A 17457-nucleotide genomic window follows, 5' to 3' on the forward strand; every position below is an offset into this window, starting at 1 on the left:
GGTGATTTTCACCTTTGCATCTCATCCCTCGTCCTGCCCCCGAGCCTGTCTAGGCTGGAGAGGCCATGGGATTTCTTGTACCCTGGCCTCTGCTCTTCCAAGGCCACTTTTGTGTACTCATAATGCAGACACTGTGGTTCTTCCTGCGGCAGCTGTGAGGGGATGGGGGCAGGAGGAGGAGGGATCAAATTCTGGAGTCCCCTTTCCAAGCTCATGTCTACGGCCTTGGAGGGGGGACTCCAAAGAACTCTATGGTCCCTGGGACATAAGAACATAACAGGAGTCATGCTGGATCAGACCAAGGGACCATATAGTCTAGCACTCTGTTCACACAGTGGCTAATTAACTGTTGACCAGGAAACCCCAAGCAGGACACGAGCAAGAGCACTCTCCCACCCATGTTCCCCAGCAACTGGTGTACATAGGTTTACTGCTTCTGCTACTGGAGGCAGCACAGGACTAGTAGCCATTGGCCTGGTTCAGACAACACGATAAACCATGCTGCTTAACCACAAAATGCAGTTTCCAGAGGGGAAGCCCTGTTAAATCTGTGGTAGCAAACTAACGAATCATCTTAAAAGGCTAACGCTGCAGCCCTATGCCCTCTTACCTGGGAGTAAACCCCATTGAGCTCAGCAGGACTTACGCTTGAGTAGACATGCATAGGATTGCACTGTAACAAATTTATTGTTGCCTAAGCTTTTGTGGACCAGCGTCCCCCTTCTTGCGACGCAGAAAGTGTAATCCTTAAATAGGCGAACATTGGTTGGGACTGGGGGGAGGACAGAGAAGTGAGGTCAGAGGGGAACAACATGCACAAAGGCCATCACCGCCTTCTGCCTGCCAGTTTAAAGTTACACCTGACCAGGGCCGGTGCTACCATAGAGGCCACTCAGGCGGCTGCCTAGAGCGCCAAGCTAAGAGGGGCACCAGGCACAGTGCAGCACTCACGCGCATTGGCTGTGAGCTGGCCCGGCCCAAGGATTCAGCTGGGCCTGGGTGGACGAAATGGTACCCCATGCCCGCCCAGCCGAAGCGAAGCCAGGGACGCTGGGGTGGGGATGGGGCGGCTCCACGTTCGGACTTCAGGAACGTGCCTGGAAGAGAGAGAGAGAGAATGTATGGGTGAATGGGGTGCAGGGGGTCTTTGAGTGAACGCATGTGTTCATGTGTGTTTGTTTGGAGTGAGTGATGCTGAGTGTGTGCGTGCGTGTGTGAGTTGGGGATGATTTGGAGGTGATATTCCTATTAAATAATGCATTTTAGACCCATTGACGTTCCTTTCCAATTTGTTTGCTATAATTGGCACGACGCATTTCTTGCATTTTAAAATTAATTTAGCAGTTTCAAGTTTTGTGCTTATTTTTTCCAGGACACATATGCTCTTAAAAATAAAAGTTGGCATTTTTGGGGGGGGTGTCTGTGTGTGTGCGCACGTGTTAGTTGGGAGGGGATGATTTGGAGGTGATATTCCTATTAAATAATGTATTTTAGACCCATCGACATTCCTTTCCAATTTGTTTGCTATAATTGGCATGACGTATTTCTTGCACTTTAAAATAAATTTAGCAGTTTCAAGTTTTGTGCTTTTTATTTTTTCCAGGAAACATGTGTTCTTAAAAATCAAAGTTGGCATTTTTTGGGGAGTGTGTGTGTGTGAAAGTAAGTCACCTTGCCTAGGGCGCAAAACAGAATCATAGAATAGCAGAGTTGGAAGGGGCCTATAAGGCCATCGAGTCCAACGCCCTGCTCAATGCAAGCACCCCTGACAGATAGTCTGGCACTGGCCCTGCACCTGACGAAGGGGACTGTGGCCAAGGAAACAAGGTGGCGCTAAGAGTAACACTGGCATGAGCTGCACATGCGCAGGAGCGCGGAAGCCTTCTCTTGCTCCCATTGGCGGGATCCAGCATTCGATTGGACTCGCGCTACAGCAGCCGCAGCCGTTTGCCCCGCCCCGACTCACCCACTCGCGCCTTCTGAAGCGACTGCCGAGGGAAGATCTGACTGCGCACGCGTAGGAGGGCGCCTTTAGGTTTTGTTTCTCCTACAGAGGCCGCTGTCGAATCCACATAGGGAATTCTGTTTCACCGAGAGGAGGAAAAGCGGGCAGTGAGCCGGAAGCGGAAGTGGCGCTGCTGGTCTCCATGGCGGCGCCCTTAGCAACGGAGGTGCTGAGGGAGGCCTAAGAAGGCGGCGGGTGGCCGTGTTTGCACTCCCTGCTCGCCGCCGGAGGGGGTCGGAAGGATGGCGGAGAAGTTCGACTCCCTGGAAGAGCACTTGGAGAAGTTCGTGGAGAACATCCGGCAGCTGGGCATCATCGTCAGCGACTTCCAGCCCAGCAGTCAAGCAGGCCTCAACCAGAAACTGTGAGCGTCTCTTCCATGCTGCTGCTCTTCTCAGCTTTCCCCTCCTTCCCGCCCCCCCCCCAAAATCGTCGTCCTCCAAAGGGACCCGTGTGGGGCTGGCGAGAGAAGCGGGGGGCAGGGAGGACTGAAGGGGGGGATTCCTGCTGCTGTCTTAAAAAGGACGGCTGCATGTTAAGGGGCTCGTGTTCTAACAGGTGGCCGAAGAGGCACACCTGGCACAAAGCTGTTTATGATTTAATTAGAGACTTAAACAATATAGAACACATGTCATAATGCTTATTAGAATCATAGAATAGCAGAGTTGGAAGGGGCCCACAAGGCCATCGAGTCCAACCCCCTGCTCAATGCAAGAATCCACCCTAAAGCATCCCTGACAGATGGTTGTCCAGCTGCCTCTTGAAGGCCTCTAGTGTGGGAGAGCCCACAACCTCCCTAGGTAACTGATTCCACTGCCGTACTGCTCTAACAGTCAGGAAGTTTTTCCTGATGTCCAACCGGAATCTGGCTTCCTGTAACTTGAGCCCGTTATTCCGTGTCCTGCACTCTGGGAGGATCGAGAAGAGATCCTGGCCCTCCTCTGTGTGACAATCTTTCAAGTATTTGAAGAGTGCTATCATGTCTCCCCTCAATCTTCTCTTCTCCAGGCTAAACATGCCCACTTCTTTCAGTCTCTCTTCATAGGGCTTTGTTTCCAGACGCCTGATCATACTGGTTGCCCTCCTCTGAACACGCTCCAGCTTGTCTGCGTCCTTCTTGAATTGTGGAGCCCAGAAGTGGACGCAATACTCTAGATGAGGCCTAACCAGGGCCGAATAGAGAGGAACCAGTACCTCTGGAAGCTGTATTTCTATTAATGCAGCCCAAAATAGCATTTGCCTTTCTTGCAGCTATTAGGCTAATCCAGCCTTCCCCAAACCTGGTGCTCTCCTCCAAAGCATGTTCTAAGCCCCATTGGCTCTAGTAAGGCTGATGGAAAGTAAATTATGAAGTAGTTTTCCCCCTCTTACTCCTTTAAGTAAGATTATTATTATTATTATTATTATTATTATTATCCCTAATAATAATTTGGTTATTAATTTATTTACTACAGTTGTACATGGCTTTTTTCTGCCAATGCACTAAAGATGCCTTGCCATTACAATAATGGCTGGCAATCTATCCAATAGGATACAAAAGGGTATTGGATGGAAGGAGAAAGTAACTCTCTGTAAACCGCCCAGAGAGCTCTAGCTATGGGGGCGGTATAGAAATGTAATAAATAAGTGTAATAAATAAATTAATTCAGTTTCTTTTATATTGTATTTTATGTTTTGGTTTTATACTGTTGTTTTATACTTTGAATGTTTTTACTTTTTGTGAACCGCCCAGAGAGCTCTGGCTATTGGGTGGTATAGAAATGTAATAAATAAATAAATGAATGTAATAAATAAGTTCAGGTTCTGGCTCTGCATAATGTTATTGGACAATGACAATTGCAAGAGAGTTCTTAGTATATAGACTTGGACAGCATGCAGAAGGCTGCATTACACTTTACTTTGTAATGTCACTGAAATATATGATGCTGAAATTGTGCAGCTTGGACTAAAGGTGTAAAAGTTATGTTGACGCCATGGGGGGGAAACCCCCAGTTTTTTCCTGTGTTTCCCCCTCCCTTTGAAAAAAAAAGATTTTAGGAAAAATAGAAAAATAAGCAAGGCTTATTTTAAAGCACTTTTTAGAGATCTAAAGTCAATTCAGTTCCTTTTATTACAGTCAACTGACCAATAAAACATACGAAAACACATAATAAATATTTTAAATACATGGAATTAAAACAGAGTATGATTGCATGAAGCCTCCTTAAAGTTCTGTACTAGAAGCAAAAGGAAGTCCTGCCACCATAAGTGATCTGGTAAGGATTGCCTGATTAAGAAATTTAGCAACTTTTTCAGTGTTATGCTTATCTTGAGCCTGTTTTTTCCTGTGTTTGGAAAAAAATGAGATTTTAGGAAAAATTGAAAAATAAGCAAGACTTATTTTAAAGCAATTTTTAGAGCTCTAAAGTCACTTTGTTGCTTTAGAATAGCATCCCTGCCCCAACTTGGTGCCCTCCAGATATTTTAGGCCAGCTCCTATCAGCCACAGGCAAGATGGCCAATGGTCAGGAATGCTGGCTGTTGTAGTCCAAAACGTCTGTAGGGCACCAGGTTGAAGAAGGCTGCTTTAGGCCCAGCATTGGGCAAAAGGCGGGATACTAATACTAATACTACTAATAATAATAATTTAGGAACATAAAACAGCTCTTAGGTTCCTTAAGTTATATTATGTAATAACATGGTTTGCTCAAAAAATTATAATTATATTTGCAAACTTTAAAAAAGTGAACACAGTAGTTTTGTTACTATTGTCTGAATAAACTACTTTTAAAATATAAAATACCAAACATAATATTATGAGCAAACCAAGTTATACGTATCATATTTTAGATTCCTAGTTTATGTCTAATTGGAAGGAACTTCAGCAAGTAGTCCCTGGAACATCGGGATCACCCTAGAAGCAGGAAGAAGTGGAGGCAAAGGAAGACAAGTCCAGAAATACAGGACTCTAGAACACACCCCAAACCATCAAGAATCTTTTCTCATGTTGGGAAACTGAGCATGACTTGGAGCATCCCAAAAACATCTATCAATAAAAGATACATTGGGTCAATAATTTTAATAGTAAACAGAGGAAATAACTACTGAGAATCTTACAGAGAGGATTAAAAAAACATTTCCCCCCATGGTTTCATTATGTCCAGACATTTTACGTCTCTAGTCTTTCTGTAAAAGTCTTCTTATTACATAGTTTTTAGAATCATTGTGGGAGTATGAAGACTTGGAAACAATATATAAACATCTTGTCTTAAATTCTAAAAGAAAGCTCTTAAATTTTTTGAAAAAACAAAAAAGGTCCTTGGGGGAAGAACCCCTAGAAAAAATGTTTTCCCTCCTTCCCCCGGGCCTTTACATCTCTAGCCTAGACATCCTTTAGTCTACTCCCTGCATTGTGTGTGCATGTTATATTGTGGCTGCTTATTGTGACTTCCATATCTGCATTTGTGAAGTAGTTTTTCTGAACTAGACCAAAGGCCCGCCTGTGTTTTGAACAGGCAGGTTCCATTGCTGACTATTATGACAATGGATATTGAAATATTGAAACATCCTTCCATGATATTGAAAGGTCCTTTCATGAATGTTTCTTATCTCAAATAGTCACTTAAGGTGCAATCCTATGCATGTTTAGAAAAAAGAAAACTCCAACTCCCAGCATGCCCCAGCCAGGAATTGTAGGACTTTTTCATGTCTAAATATGCCTAGGATTGTGCCCTTAAACTAGTAATTCCTGTTGGATTTTGAGGAAGTTGGAGAAGGTAACTACCAAACTTCGGTTTTCTTGTAATTATTCCACTTGTTTTGAGAGCTTCTGTTGGGTGACTTACTTTTTTTTTTTAATCTGGGGACAGTTCATGGGGTTCAGCAAGGTTATTGTCTACTCTTTTTACTTTATGGAGCATACTCTCCATAATAAAAAATACTCTTAAGCACCTCTTAGGAACACAACTTATGCAGATTGTCCAATATTAGTGACTTTATTAAGTTGTGAATGAATTTTTTTTTCTGCCTAGGAATTTTATGGTTACAGGCTTGCAAGACATTGACAAGTGCCGACAGCAGCTTCATGATATCAGTGTGCCTTTGGAGGTTTTTGAGTAAGTACTCAATTACTCATTCTTACAACCAATATGCACTCTAAGCACCTGTTGTTATTGTTCATAGAATAGCCATCTTGCATCTCTTTATATTGAGGACTGGTGTGTGGGTGTGAACACTAGAAAGTCAATTTCTATACTTTTTGGTATAGTTGGTATTAAGCTGATCTGATTTTTAAGAAGCATCCTATAGAGCAACCTTTCCCAATTTGGCGTCCCCCAGATGTGTTGGAATAAAACTCCATTCATCCAAATTCAGTGCTGGATGGGAATGATGGGAGTTGTAATTGCAACACATGTGATGGCCACCAGCTTTGGGAAGGTTGCTAGTAGAAGACCGCAGCTAGGGTGACATTAACTATGCAGTGAAGCTTATTTTCTTGAAGAAGCCACCTTGTTGTTGGGTTGTTAACAAACCACACTGCTTGATTAACAAGTCACCCTGGCTGCGTTCAGGCAACACGATAACCCACCGTGCAGAAAACGTGCTGCAATCAAAGAACGTGCTAAGCCAAAGTTCAGAGCAACCCACACTCAACCACTGAATGTGAGGTAGTGTGTTGTGCGAACAGCCTCATATTCCGGTGTGTGTTTCAGAAGTGATTCAGATATATAGTGTTTGTGATTTTTTTAAATAGAGTATGTGAACCTCACTACCAAATCTGACAACATTTATTGCTTCAGATATATAGATCAAGGTCGCAATCCCCAGCTCTATACTAAGGAATGTTTGGAAAGGGCTCTAGCTAAGAATGAACAAGTGAAAGGCAAAATTGACACCATGAAGGTAAGATGAAAATTTATCTTGCAAAACCTTTATTCTTTAATAATAGTGATCACATTAAAGGGGCTATGAAGGCATCAAAGCTGTCAGAATTTATGTAGTTTAGTCTGTGGAAGGTCTTTAAGATTTATAGCTGAAGTGTGAAATTGTGAGAAGTATTCAACACTTCAGACTTCAGTGGTCATAGTGGTTGACCCATTCAGATGAAGCTGGTCATGACTGACTTAAGACCCATTCATTTCCATGGATCTGCTGTAACTAGAACTAACATTGGATACAACCCATAGTGCTCTGGTTCTTCAAGTAGTTCTATTGTCAAGCATTCTTGTGCCTATTGCTGCATGTACAGATGAGAAATTTGGATGTGGCATAAGTATTACCATGCTGAAATATAACTCTAGAATATAGCCATGATGTTGGTGTTGCAAGCAGCATGTATGAATGCTTATGTTCAAATGTACAGGTATAACTAATGAGATTAATCTTGGTTAAATCTTAAATGCATTCCAGGTGTTGGCATTAATTAAACTGCTCAGGAATTGAGGATTGTTATTTGAATGAAATAACAACTAATATCACTTTTCTTCTTAGAATCTGCTAGAAAATAATCCAGATTAGAGTAGTATGTTTCCTGGTCATTGTTAAATAACTCTGCAATTATCTGTAGCTATTTGTAGGCTTTGTTACCATGGTATTCTTCTGGATAAGGTCTCCATGTTGGGAATTGGAGTTGCTCAGTTTCAACCTGATGGGTTAATTCCAGAAGGTTGTGCTGGGGAGATATTTGGCTGATGGCTCTTATAGAGCCCCACAGGGTTCTGTCTTGTCCCCTATAAATTTGAACATCTACCTGAAGTTGCTAAATGATGTTACTTGGGGAATTGGCGAGGGATCTTGCCAATATTTTGATGACATCCAATTCTTCTTCAGATGAGGAAGTGGAAGTGCTAAATCACAGTCTTGGGTTGGCAATAGATTAGATGAGGGCCAATAAACTGAAGCTCAAAGTTGAAGCTCAATCCAGACAAATTGAAGTGCTGTTGAGCATCTTTCTACCTGGGATGGAGTGTTCAACATGTTGTGATGGGGTTGCACTCCCCTTAAAGTTTCACAATTTGGGGGAATCCCAAAGATCCAGTTTTGTCACAGGAGACTCAAGTGAAGTTGGTATCTTGGACCTCCTCCTACCACCTGATGCTAGGGCACCAGTTGCAACCCTTCTCGGCATAGTTATTTTGGCCACTGCTACCTATTCTCTGGTAATCTCAACATTAACATTCAGAAACTGCTGTTAGTTGAAAATAGCTCTCATCCATTTCCAGGAACAATTAAAAATGTTAGTGTTTACCTTTTAAAGCTTTATACAGCTTGGAACATGGGCTGCCTATTCCAACATGAGCCTGCCCATACACTTAAATCATCTTACAAAATGCTCCTTTAGGTATACCTGTCATTTGAAGTGAGACAACTGGAGAGAGGGTTGTCTTGGTTGTTGTGCCTTGCTTATGTGATGGGCTCTGCTTTGGGAGGCTTGCCTAGTGCCTACTTCAGTTTTATCTCACCAAGTGAAGGCCAGAATTTTGTTCTACTTCCACTGATGTGCACTTTGTGCTAATGCACATTAGTCCAAATCCCCGACAAAAATGAAAAACCGGTCCACGGAATCCGTGTGACTTGGAAAAAGCTGGTCTATTGCAGAAGCCGCAGGGTGGATTCATAGAAATTTGAACTCATTTGAGTCTGTTGCAGATTTCTCCGACAACCCTCCATATGGCTCCCTTGTTATAACAGCCTCACTGGCTACTGGTCGATTTCTCGGCAGAATTCAGAGTGTGGGCTATAACCTATAATGCTCTATATGGCTTGGGATCAGGCTACCTGAAAGATGGCCTTTTCCCATCTGAGCCTGCTGGGTTCTTAAGATCTTCTGGAGTGGCCCTTCTTTCAAGTCTGTCACCTTCAGAGGCATGTTTGGTGGTGACTAGAAATAGGGCCTTTTCAGTGGCTGCTCCCAGGACCATGAAACTCACTCCCAAGGGAGGCTAGGTTCAGTTCCTCTCCACAGTCCTTTCACCGGCAGGCAAATGTACCATGTACAATGTACCATGTACATTGATGGTGCTATATAAATAAATAATAATAATAATAATAATAATAATAACTTTATTCAAGAAGGACTTTGGCCTGAAAGTGAATCTGTTGGGTTGGGTTCTGTTTTTAATTCTTAATTCTTAATATATTTTTTTAAAGTTCCTGTGTAATTATGTTTGAATTTTATTTTAATGTACTTTACTGCATTATTTTAATCGATTTTAATTGTGTGAGCTACCTTGAATGCCAGTTTTTGGTAGAAAGACAGGGTAACCTAGATGGCCCTGGCAACAGACCTCCTGGGTTGAAATTGCTGCTGGTGAATGCCAGGTCGGTGAGTGGGAAAACAACTGATATCCAAGACTTGATCCTGGATGAGCATGCCGACCTCGCTTGTATCACAGAGACCTGGTTGGATGAAGCTGGCAGTGTTAATCTCTCCGCTTTACCCACCAGAGTTCTCTGTCCAACAGCAGGCAAGGCGTGAGGAGCGGGGAGGTGGAGTGGCAGTGGTCCGTTGGGATTCTGTCCCCCTGACCAGGTGCCCTGTCCCACCGTCTATGGGGTTTGAGTGTGTGTATGTGAAGCTGGGTGCCTGGGGCAGAATAGGGATTCTGTTGGTGTACCGTCCACCCTGCTGCTCAACAGTCTCCCTTCCTGAGATAGCCGGGGTCTCAGGGTTGGTGTTGGAGTCTCCCCGGCTTGTCCTGGGGGATTTCACCATCCATGCAGAGGCTGCCCTGTCGGGAGCGGCTCAGGACTTCATGTCCGCCATGACAACTATGGATCCGTCCTAAAAAGTATCTGGCCCCACCCATGTTGTGGACCTTGTTTTCTGTGCTGGATGGAGTGACAGGGATCTGAGAGTGGAGGAACTTTCTGTAGTTCTGTTGTCATGGTCAGATCACTACCTGGTGGGGTCTAGACTTGCTGGCACTCGGAACATCTGCAGGGGGGGAGGACCAATTAAGATGGTTTGCCCCAGGAGGCTGATGGATCCAAATGGTTTCCTGATGGCTCCTGGGGATTTTCCTGTTGCCTCGGCAGGTGATTCTGTCAAAGCCCTGGTCGATCTCTGGAATGGAGAAATGGCCTTGGTGGTGGACACGATTGTTCCTGACTGTCCTCTCTGAAGAAGTGGAGCCACACCAGCCCTCTGGTTTTCCAGGGAACTATAGTGACGTTGGCGGAAAACTCGGAGTGAATCCGACTGAACATGGGCTAGAGCCTATATGAAGGCCTACTCTGTGGCAATACAGGCAGCAAACCCCCCCTTTTGGGGGGACTATTGTTTCTGCAAAGAACTGTCCAGCGGAGCTGTTTTCAGGTAGTCAGGGGCCTCTTACACACTGGCCCCCAAGAAGAGAATTTATACCTTTCAACAGCCCACTGTGACCAATTTGCCCAGCACTTTGCAGACAAAATTGCTCTGATCCGCTCTGACTTGGATGCTATAGTTGATACAGACCCAGTGGATGTAACTGTGGCACCTGCTTGTCCAGTATTATTGGATACCTTTCAATGTGCACAGCCTGATGATGTGGACAGGAACCTTGGAGAGGTGAGAGCCACCATGTGTGTACTAGATCCTTGTCCTTCCTGGCTTATAAAGGCAGCCAAAGAGGGACTGGCTGAGTGGGTAAGTGGAGTGATCAATGCCTCCCTTCGCCAAAGCAGGGTGCCAGCCTGCTTGAAGGAGGCAGTGGTAAGACCTGTATTGAAAAAGCCCTCCTTGAACCCCACAGTATTGGATAATTACTGGCCAGTCTCCAACATCCCATTTTTGGGCAAGGTATTGGAGCATGTGGTGGCCTCCCAACTCCAGGGATTCCTGGATGAGATGGATTATCTAGATCCATTTCAATCTGGCTTCATACTTGGTTATGGGACAGAAGCAGCTTTGGTCACCTTGGTGGATGACCTGTGCCGGGAACTGGACAGGGGGAGTGTGTCTCTGTTGGTTCTGCTAGACCTCTCTGTGGCATTCAGTACCATCGACCATAGTATCCTTCTTGGTCACCTTGCTGTGATGGGACTTGGAGGCACTGTTTTTCAGTGGCTCCATTCCTTCCTGGAGGGGCGGACCCAAAAGGTGGTGCTGGGGGACTCCTGTTTGACTCCTTGGCTGTTGGCCTGTGGTGTCCCTCAGGGTTTGGTTTTGTCCCCCATGCTATTTAACATATACATGAAACCATTGGGAGAGGTTGTCTGGAGTTTCAAGGTGCGGTGCCACCAGGACACTGATGACACCTAACTCTACTACTCCTTTTGCACCCAATTCTAAGGAATCTGTTTCTTGCTAAATCATTGTCTGTTGGCAGTAATGGACTGGATGAGGGCAAACAAATTGACGCTTAATCCAGACAAGACAGGTGCTCCTGGTCAGTCAAAAGGCAGATCAGGGAATAGGGATATAGCTTGCGCTGGATGGGGTTACACTCCCTCTGAAGACACAGGTCTGCAGCTTGGGTGTACTTCTGGATTCAGCCCTGAGCCTGGATGCCCAGGTTTCAGCGGTGGCCAGGAGTGCATTTACATAGTTAAAGCTAGTGCTTTAGGAGGCAGGCAAAGTCTGTTAAAACTGTCATTTTAAATGTTTTAATATTGGAATACATTTAATATATTTTTAACTTTGTATATTTCTATAGGTTTAAATGCATATGTTTTAAATTTTGTAATGCCGCCTTGAGGCACAGCATTGGACAAAAGGAGGGATATAAATAAATATGATAATCATCATCATCATCAAAATAATATTGTCATCTTTTGTTATTTCCCCCTCTAATAGAAGGCCCTGTTATGTGATTATTATTTTTATTATTTCTTTTAGAAATTCAAAAGCCTATTGATTCAAGAGCTGACTAAAGTGTTCCCAGAGGACATGGCCAAGTACAAAGCTATTCGGGGTGAAGATTCTTCTCCTTAATTACATTCTCAGTTGTCCGACATTTTTGTCTAGACACTGCCAGCAAGCTAGTGTGACAATATTTGACTTAACTGGGGAAATGAAGCTGTTCCGTCTAACAGAAGCATTTATTAAATTCTGTATTCCCTGGCTAGGATGGAACCTGAGTGTGCTACGTCTGGCCATTAAGGTTTCTTAAGGATTTCCAGTAAGAAGCCAACCATTTTCTCTTTAATTTGACTTCAGGTTCATATTTGAGAAGGAGGCTATCAGCTTGGTTTTTTTGTTTGTTTGTTTGTTTGTAAGATTCTGTTTGAATTATTCAACATTCTTCAACATATCTGCCTTACTTTATCTAACTTTGTGTAAGTTAGGTCAGGTCAAGAAGGTGGCTTTGTCTCCTTTTGATGCTCTACAACTTACGAAATGGGGAAGTAAAATAAACATGTTATCTCTTTCATGGATAATGTAAAGGTTTGTACATGGGTTGTTCTGTTATGCTTTTGTCTGCTGAAACAGTAAAAAGAATTTATTCTGTGCTTCTAAGAATAAGCTGGAATATTTGTGATATTGTACATGGGATGCTTAAGATACCTTTAAGAACAATCTTTCTAACATTCTCAGTTTTGTATAACTAATGTTAAATATCAATCTGTCATTGAATTATATTGCAGTCTTATTATGTTAACGTATAGTAAAGCATTTGAAATACATCTTTCATCTGTCATGTGGTCTCTTGGGGTTTTGCAGAGCTTACGGTCATGGGAATTTTATATCCTACAAGTTATAAAAACGTAGTGATAGGCTATTTCATACCTATATGCCTATAGGCATGTTTATCTCTTGATGACTGCAGAAGTCAGTGTTAGCTTGAATGGAAATGGGCCATCATGGACAAACATTTGAGACAACTTGTATATTGCCTCAAATCCAATATTTCTCTATGGAGAAATTTTATACAGTTAACTAAGTCTAACTAATATATAAGAAAAGGCCAACTCTTGAGACATATCCAAACCCTGTTCTTGCATGTGGGCTGAGGCAAAGGCTTTGCTAGGTCTGGGCCCAGGGTGCCTGAGTGCCAAATCTATTTTCTGGAGCCCTGAGTGTCCATTTGGTGTCGATGAAAGGTTTTTCTGAAATTTCATTTCATCTCCCTCCTCCCCTATGCACCTATTCAATGTCTGAATGTATGGGCACAAGGCCATTGTGAAGCTGCAGAGCAGCACTCTTCCTGAACAAGCTAACACCAACTTTTCAGCAATTATCCTGAAAACTCATCAGTCTTTTCCAAACTGGGGAACATGATGTCATTTAATGTGTTTTAATAGTCAGCATATATTACATCACCTGCGGATACCTACTTCTTGTCGCTGTCTAGGCCGTATGCTTCAATCACCCCACCAGCTTAGTTACACTACCGCCATCCTTGCTCTGTCTGCCTCAAGTGATTTTATAAGATTGGTGAATGGAGTTCAGCCAAAGATTAGAAAATATTTCAATAGGTTTCTTTACATCCTTTGTTAGTACACATACGTGTTTTTATAGTTGACTTTGAAGAAAGGTTTCATACTCAAAAAAAGCTTTGAAGGATTTCAGTGGCGTATTTCAACAAAGCATTCATTGGCACCACTTGAGGCCATAAAGTACCTTGTTTCCTCTATGTAAGGACTGAAGCCATTTTGTCAGCAAGAAGAAACCGTTATGCACATTAATTTATTTATTCACATTAAACTATTGTATACTCTGGAAACATTTTGAATCTGAATAGGTTGGGAAAACAGCTTCCTTACTAATGTAGAGTGCAAGTTCCAGCTCTTCTGCCATTGCTCCATTCGATTATGTTATCCTATAAAGCAGCCTTCCTCAACCTGGGTCGCTCCAGATGTGTTAGACTACAACTCCCAGAATACCCCATTCTGGGAGATGCAGTCCAACACATCTGGAGCGACCCAGGTTGAGGCAGGCTGCTATAAAGTGTCATACCTTGCTAATGTACCACATCCAACATCCAGTGAGTGGACTTCCCTTCCTCCCCTTATCTGCTGCCAGCAGTGGGGAGGGATCCCCCCAAATCTCTGGAGTATATTTGGGGAACTGGCTGGGGGATCAGTTCTACCCGTGGTGTCTGTTCCATGGACAGATACCATTGGGTACAACCTAATAATTGCCAGAGGACTTGTGTGCTTCAATTGGATCTGGGAAGCGGTGAGATGTTATCAACTTAATTATCTTAACGAATCCAAAGCAATTAATCTGATAACCTTGCATTGCAATGAGAAGTGCTGCCATAACTAGTCATAATTATGCCTGGAGAAGGTTCTCTATTGTAACCCTGCAATTGGCAACCGTGCTTATGAAGAGCTGTTGACCTTTTACAGCTACTGATGAAATGCAAAATTCTTAGTATGCAGATCAATTGTTCTCTGGTCAGAAGCTGTTCTTCCCCACCTTACTTCCCACAAATAACAAAATCCTGCTGGCAATTACTACTTCTAGTTCTTTCCGTTCAAATCTGTATATGATTTTAGGGTGCCCCCACTAAGCCTGACTATACTGAACTCCGTTTTGACTTACCATCTTAAAAATACATATTTAATTGTATTCCAAAAAGAAAATGTATTTTATATTATAAGACCTTGGTTCATTCTGTGCCCTGATGCAGTTTGCACACAGGGCAAGTGCTTCTTGCGCACCTGGCAACAGTTACATTGATAAAGGAAGCTGTGCTGCTCAGGATAGAGGAAAAAACACACATTTATTCTGCCAGAAAGAGCAGAAGGAGTATTGCAATACCTGTTCGCTAAAGATCTCTAATCTTCTGCTAAACCATGTTTATATATAGGTGAGTTTAAAATGTGTCCTGTCTGTTTGAGTCTAGGTAGAATGCAAAAACCATATGTGCACGTTCTTATGATTAGCAGGCTCTCAGGTCGAACTCAAATCCCTGTCTCCGTGAGTCTTTCTACATGAGGCATTTATTGTGCATATGTGATTCTTCATTCACAATAGTTTGCAGGTGCTTTCCACCACATCATCATCCTCCAGAGCCTCTCCTGTTCTTTGCAAGCATTTTAGCATTTTTAAAAAAATAATGAAGAAAGTCTGGTATTTCTTTGAATGGCACCATGAAACCCTGATGTATTTGTGCAACTTTCCTATACCACAATACCACCTAGCGGTTGCATATTGGAACATATAAAAAAAGGCAGAGAAAGAAACTATCCGGAAAAAAATGTTTAAAGGAGACGATCTTTATCCCACAATGAATCCAGAAGAAGAAATCGTGGTAAACTGGCAGGTTAAAAGTGTCATGTAGAAAAGCTCCAATGTTTGCGAAAGCTCACTGCAAATAATTCCCTCCTCTTCTTTCAGTGTTCATTAAATCTGAGTAGGTTGCAGTACATCTTTAAAAATGTAATTTATTGCCAAAAGTTTGCTCTTTTATGTGGGTTGCTCCAACTCACATTTCAGCATTGTTTAAATTACTGACTTGCAGTACATTCCATATTTATTTAAAAATAAGGGTTTACCTTTCAGCTGTAGCCTTTAATGGATAGAATTGCATGCACTTTCTCCTAATTTGTTTTAATGATGCAAGAGTGTCATCTACTACATTATCAAATATATTATTAAAGAAGTTGAATATAATTAAGAATAGTATTTGTAGGGAGCGAAGTGCTCAAAGCACTCCATGCACATTTTGTTAGTAAACCTTATTAACAGCCCTGTGAAGTAGAGGGTTGTTTTTGCAGTCCAGGGCTCAGTGGTAGGTTTGCATTAGAAGACCAACTATAGCTTGGGACCTAGCTACCTGTAGCACCACCAAATACTCATGCAAACTACCCTAGGTAAAGGAAACGAATGGAGTCATAAAGAAATGGATACCTAAAAATAACAATACTATTGATAACATACAAGAAAACAAAGGCAGCTGCGTTGCCCTTAAGCAAAATTACAAAATCTATATAGTGCAATACTGTTATTAAGCCAACTGAAAATTCACAAAAATTATGCCAGCTAGCCATAGCATAGTGGCAGAGCCTCTGCTTAGCATGCAGAAGGTCTCTGGCTCAATCCCTTGCATCTCCAGATAGCGCTGGAAAAAACCCTGTCCTAAACCCTGGAGAGCTGCTGACCAGGTTTGCATGGTCATGGAGGGAAAATAACCCACCATGGCTTATTTTCCCTCGCAACACGTGCTGATCATGAGCTGCCTAATTAGCATAATTGCCCTTGCAGAGGAAGGGTGGGTGGCTGGGGTGATTTACAAACTAGGGGTGTGAATGGACCCCCCAATCCGCTTCGTGGCCCGATCCGGAAAATCTGGATCGGGCCCGATCCTCTTCGTGCCGCTCCGCCCGTCTCCCTCTCCGCTCTGCGGAGCAAGATCTGGCTTTGCCACCGTCGCTACATGGACGGCGGCAGCGGCGCAAGATAAGCCAAACCCCCGCCCCCTTAACTGTATCCATCACGGGCTTCAATTGAGGCCCCGGTTGAAGCCGGAAGAGGCCTCGGCCTTTACTTCTGCCTTCAACTGGGGCTTCAATTGAAGCCCATGACGGAGGCAGGTAAGTGTCCCTCCTCCCTGCTCCCTTACCTGGCAGCGCGGCTGCTACTGCCGCATGGATGGTGGCGCCGGCAGCGCCAGATGAGTCCCCTTCCCCCCACACTTACCTGCAGGCGAAGCTCCAGATTGAGGCAATCCTCTTTGCCTCAATCCGCAGCCCCCCTGACTCTCTTCGCCTCCGCCTTTTCCGGAGGCGAATTAGGCCACCTTGCTCCTGCTTCTCTGAACCGAAGAGAAGCGGAGCACATCCCTATTACAAACCACCCAGCTGCTTAGGGGTTCAGGGTGATTTGAAAACCACAAACAAGAGACACCTGTGCTGGTTGTTCCCAACCCGTTTCAACTTGGTCGAAATGGGTTGGGGTATTTATCAAGGGAAAAAAACTCTTAAAGGATTTTTAGGAGGATTCCCCATCTCTTTCTTCATCCAAAGAAGATTCCCCCTCCAAAGGAGAAGGAATCCTCCTGAAAAGCCGTTCAAGACCAAGACACCCCAAAATACTTTGTATTACAACAGAGAAATATATTGCTTGTGGGAAAATACACCCCCCCCTCTGCCTCCAGCTACTATGAGGATTGCAGCTAAACTCAGACAGAACAGGGAAGCCTGAGTGGAATGGCTGATGATGTCATTATGCTTATCGAAGTGCCGTCGCTTTGATCCTGCAAACTCTGGCTCTGCTACAACACTAAACTTCATCCCATGTACCTACTTCCCTCAGATTATCCCTAGCGCTAAGCTTTCGCGGTTGTTGTGTTTTTTGCCACCGGGCGACAGCGATCCTTTGCATACCAGGAAGTGAGTTTAAAGGGGGAAATGTAAAAAATCATTAAAAAATCAATGGATGACCCAATTCAATTCAAATTTGGTATGCTTAAAGCTCTCCCTAGCATCTATTACTGTGCCAATTTTGGTGCCTTTATCTTTAAAGCTTACGCAGATGTAAGCATTTCTTTAAAATTCTGCTCCTGTGCCCCAGCGGCGGCTTGGAAGATACACTCAAAAAG

At 43.5% G+C, this 17457-nt stretch overlaps 1 protein-coding gene across 1 annotated transcript; it reads left to right on the forward strand.

Moving 5' to 3' along the window:
• The first annotated feature begins 2107 nt into the window (after nt 1-2107).
• Nucleotides 2108-12592, forward strand: MED10 (mediator complex subunit 10). The gene is made up of 4 exons (XM_063129725.1): nt 2108-2369; nt 6016-6099; nt 6784-6886; nt 11805-12592. Exons 1-4 carry the CDS (start codon nt 2248-2250, stop codon nt 11898-11900), a joined length of 405 nt encoding a protein of 134 aa, XP_062985795.1. The 5' UTR covers nt 2108-2247; the 3' UTR covers nt 11901-12592.
• Nucleotides 12593-17457: the final 4865 nt, after the last annotated feature.

The sequence above is a fragment of the Elgaria multicarinata genome, chromosome 7, assembly GCF_023053635.1.
Source record: "Elgaria multicarinata webbii isolate HBS135686 ecotype San Diego chromosome 7, rElgMul1.1.pri, whole genome shotgun sequence".
NCBI lineage: Eukaryota > Metazoa > Chordata > Lepidosauria > Squamata > Anguidae > Elgaria > Elgaria multicarinata.

What these genes read in the sequence shown, in the direction of transcription:
- MED10 (XM_063129725.1), top strand. Translation starts at nt 2,248, where the DNA reads ATGGCGGAGAAGTTCGACTCCCTGGAAGAGCACTTGGAGAAGTTCGTG. An exon ending in GCAGGCCTCAACCAGAAACT is followed by an intron (nt 2,370 to 6,015) that starts GTGAGCGTCTCT and finishes TTTTCTGCCTAG; the next exon opens with GAATTTTATGGTTACAGGCT. An exon ending in GCAAAATTGACACCATGAAG is followed by an intron (nt 6,887 to 11,804) that starts GTAAGATGAAAA and finishes TATTTCTTTTAG; the next exon opens with AAATTCAAAAGCCTATTGAT.